The following is a 3,972-nucleotide window of genomic DNA, read 5'->3' as shown; positions in this document are numbered from 1 at the left end:
AAATGATATTGTTTTCTATTCCAAGACCGATTAGAATGAGATCTGGGGCCTGTTTCATAAAACAAGTTTACCAAATAAGCCAGCCAATTTATTCTGACTTATTTTGAACCAAATCAACTGACAATAAACCAGACTACCTGAAATAAACCTGGTTTATTTGGTAAACTTGTTTTATGAAACAGGCCCCAGATGTTTTGCTTTTATTGAATGTGAGAAATGTATGAACTTTTGATGTGACAGACCATCATTAATGTTTTATTAGAGTATTAAATAATTGCAATGCATTTTGTGATGCAATTGTGAGTGAATCGATGAGAAATGTCAGGCAGGGCTTGATTTTATGCGTCTGGAAATAATCGGATTGTGTGAGGAATCACTTCACATTAGATTTTGCATAATTCAAATAAAATGTAACTATTTATAAAAATAAAATGGTAAAAAAAATTAAATTATATAAATTTGTTTACATGTTATAGAAGAAAATATTTTTTATTTTTTAATTGCATGTTCATATGAATTGATAATTAGCTCAAAGTCGACGTGAAACAGCATTTGCAATGCATTTTACATAAAATGTAAATTTACATGCAATAACGCATGTAACTGAATACTAAATTAAAGATAGTGTAAAACCTTAAGTGTTGAGTAGTTATTCAACACTCTCTGTGCATGAAACTAGAGAAGGACACAGCCAGTTCATTCAATGCTTTTAATCACTTTCAATGCTACTTCCTCTCATACCCACATAAAACAGGCACAAACATGAGCAAGAAACAAACAAAACAACAAGCTTTTTCATTAAAATGTCACATTGTGACATTCCCTTTACAAAGTCTCATTTTCAGGTGAAGTAATCATTCACAATATGCCAATTTTACTGTTCCAAAAATGATTGTTTTCATTTGGCTGAATCGGTCGATTTGGCTTTTCCAGACTGAAGCCATGATGATGGAGAGGTGGAAAAGTAATCGGATTTCAGTGTTTGACAGATTCCACAGGCCCTTCCTGCAAAACCCCTCATGCGGAATGACTGATGGATGTCCAGTGAGTGCGTGTGACCCTGTAATGGAGGATTGTGGGATTTGTAGGGCAGCTCTGAACGATGGTTTGTAAACTCGGAGTCTCTGACGGCCTTTAGCTCTTCCTCAGACTGACGTCTGTGCTGGTGAGCAGCGGCGAGAGAGACGTGCTGTCAGACGTGTCGTCTCTCTTCAGCACCAGAAACGCCTCACGGCTGATTCCCAACAGCTCTCGCAGACCGCTGTTCTCCAGCTGCACAGAACAACATACAAAACATTTACAAGTGTCATGTTTATTGCGGTATAGGGCTAGGCGGTAAATGATTATATGTAAGCTGGATAATGCAATCAGATTTAAAAAAATAATTAATATTACATTTGAAAATACTCAAAATAATAATCAGATAAATAAAACATATGAAAAAAATTATATAAAAATATTTTAGAATTGTGTAAACACATTTTATTAAATTATATAAAAATATTGTATTAATATATACAAATTGTATAATGTATAAAATTACAAAATATTTACTGTATAAAATTATATAAATATAAAATATTATTTTAATAAGTGTTGTATCTGATTGTTTATATTTTTTAGTACTAAATATTTTAATATGAGATTTTACAATTTTATTATTTCAATAACAACAGCACAGCAACATATTCACGGTTCTTGGATGTTGGTTAATGATCACATTATATGCACTTTAAAAAAAATTATAAAAATTAAATATTTCATATTAAATTATATAAAAATATTTGTATTAATATAATAATTGTATAATGTTATAAAATTACAAAATATTTACTGTATAAAATTATAAGTATAAAATATTATTTTAATAAGTGTTCTATCTGATTGTTTTTATTTTTAAATTATTTATTTTAATTGTACATTTATATGATTTAATGAATTATTAGCTTTTATCCTTCGCAAACCACACTTTGGGAAACCCCTACATAAATTAATATTTAATGCACTGTTGCTAACACACAATGGAATATATTTAATTTATGTATGTATTTTTGAATCAGTATGATGCAAGACTTTTAAATCTCTGTGTTAAACAAGTTAAATCAAAAGTAATGAAACCCTAGTCGGATTACATTACCTAACATGTGTAATCTAATAGATAATGTTACTAACTACAATTTTCTTCATGTAATTAGTAACAGACTACAATTTTGACTTCAAGTGATATCAGCCTAATATAACGGTTTATTTTCATCTTTCTTACATTGATTTTGTGCCATTGTTTGCAATATATTTTAATAACGAATACAATGTGGTTTATTTAGTGTGTCTGACCTCCAGACGTTTGATTCTCTCCTCATCCTCACACAGTCGCCCTTCATCCACCTCGATGGCTTTCCTCATCACCGTGGCCATTTCGTTTATTTTCTCAATGTGCGCCTGCATCTCCTGCGGTATAAACACATTGAATGACTATTTGGACACCAGAATTAGAGGGAATGTCATAAAAACCGTCTTTAAGACTGACATTAGTGTGCTGTTCTCTGAGCTTGGTGACAATAGCAGGATCGTCTCTCTTGCTGGCCATCAGAAGGCGAAACACCTGCTCTCTGTATTTGGTCATGATGAGCTCCAGAGCAGACTGATGCTCCTCCAGTGACGTGCGCAGCTCTGTCGAGAGAAATGTGTGGATTTAGATATAAAACAGCCCTCAAATGACATCCAGCGACAGCTTTTAATTGCAAACCCTCCTAACACCTTTGTTTTCTTGCTGCAGTTCCCATATTTGCCGGTTTTCCTGCTGGATGCCCATGACCAGCGTGGAGCGTGGCCGGTGTCTTGCCACCTGGTTCAGCACCTCAATCTCGTTCTGGTACTGAAAGAACAAGAAATAGGAGTAAAACAACTCTCATCCCCATTAGACAGACTGAGAACAAACACTGATACCTGTTTCATGGCCTCCACTCTCTTGTTCAGCAGCGTGGTTTGTTCGATCAGGATCTCAGCAGCACTGTCATGATCCCGGAGCCGCTCTACCAGTGACTTGGCATCGGCCAGCACCTTCTCCAGTGTACAGGTCATTCCTGAAGAGCACAACAAACACTTAGACTGTGACTTAAGTCATGATTCCTTTCATAAATACACACTCTTATATTCTACAAATGCTTAGATCAGCGGAAAGCTGATTTGCTGCAACTACTGTTATGTTGTGGCTTATTTATACACATTATATGACTTGATTTCAGAAATACTAAAAGGTAATTGTCAAATGTTTTGGTAGAAGCCTAGCATTAAGTTAGCTTCTACGAAAATAAATACGCTAACGTTAATTGTTTTAATCAAATACTAGATCGTGTAAACGAATATGAAGCTATAAACACTTATTGTTTTATTATATTTCCGAATAAAACCGCGAATAATTTAAATGAATATTAAAGCTTACCTTATCTTACAGCAACGGCTCAGTTGGAGCACTTCCTGTTGCTGCGGCCGTGCCGTGACGTCACGCGCGAGTGCTTCTGGGAGATGTAGGCGCCGACTGTCTTCCATACAGCGTCCGCATGGAGGCGCTTTCTGAATGTTTAAAGTGCAATTAGTAACATGAATGTTTTGTTTATTACTGTAAAATCCGTCCTTTCGCAAATTCCTTTGCTGAATCTTATTAATCTCTAGATGATTGGCCTCATAATTCCATTAAGAGAATGACTGCTTATGTTCTTTTATTAACTGAGTTTGAGGTTTTTTATGGGTGGAGAGAGGCCAGTTTAATCCCGTGTGACACATGGGGCGTAATCAGATTTTACCTGTTGAAACAAATCCTGCCTTGTGATTATGAGTCAGTTTTATCCTATATCTAACATCCAATCATAACTGCTACAGAGATTTTGAAATTAATTACAGGGAGATACTGTGTCATTAATACAAGAATCACATTTTTATTTTAGTCTTTTCAAGATTTTAATTATTGAATAT

The 3,972-nt window shown here is 34.5% G+C and overlaps 1 protein-coding gene across 1 annotated transcript; it reads right to left on the bottom strand.

The window, feature by feature from the left end:
- Window positions 1-466: 466 nt before the first annotated feature.
- On the bottom strand, window positions 467-3,750 carry LOC306858469 (FGFR1 oncogene partner 2 homolog). The gene is made up of 6 exons (XM_079399037.1): window positions 3,443-3,750; window positions 2,947-3,083; window positions 2,758-2,875; window positions 2,528-2,670; window positions 2,335-2,448; window positions 467-1,272 (listed from the first exon to the last, which is right to left on the bottom strand). The coding sequence occupies exons 2-6, from the start codon at window positions 3,079-3,081 to the stop codon at window positions 1,135-1,137; spliced, it is 648 nt and encodes a 215-aa protein (XP_079255163.1). The 5' UTR covers window positions 3,082-3,083; window positions 3,443-3,750; the 3' UTR covers window positions 467-1,134.
- Window positions 3,751-3,972: the final 222 nt, after the last annotated feature.

Source organism: Barbus barbus (assembly GCF_936440315.1).
Source record: "Barbus barbus genome assembly, chromosome: 39".
Classification (NCBI taxonomy): domain Eukaryota; kingdom Metazoa; phylum Chordata; class Actinopteri; order Cypriniformes; family Cyprinidae; genus Barbus; species Barbus barbus.
The sequence above is the reverse complement of the archived record's forward strand: the minus strand, read 5'-3'. Positions and strand labels throughout refer to the sequence as shown.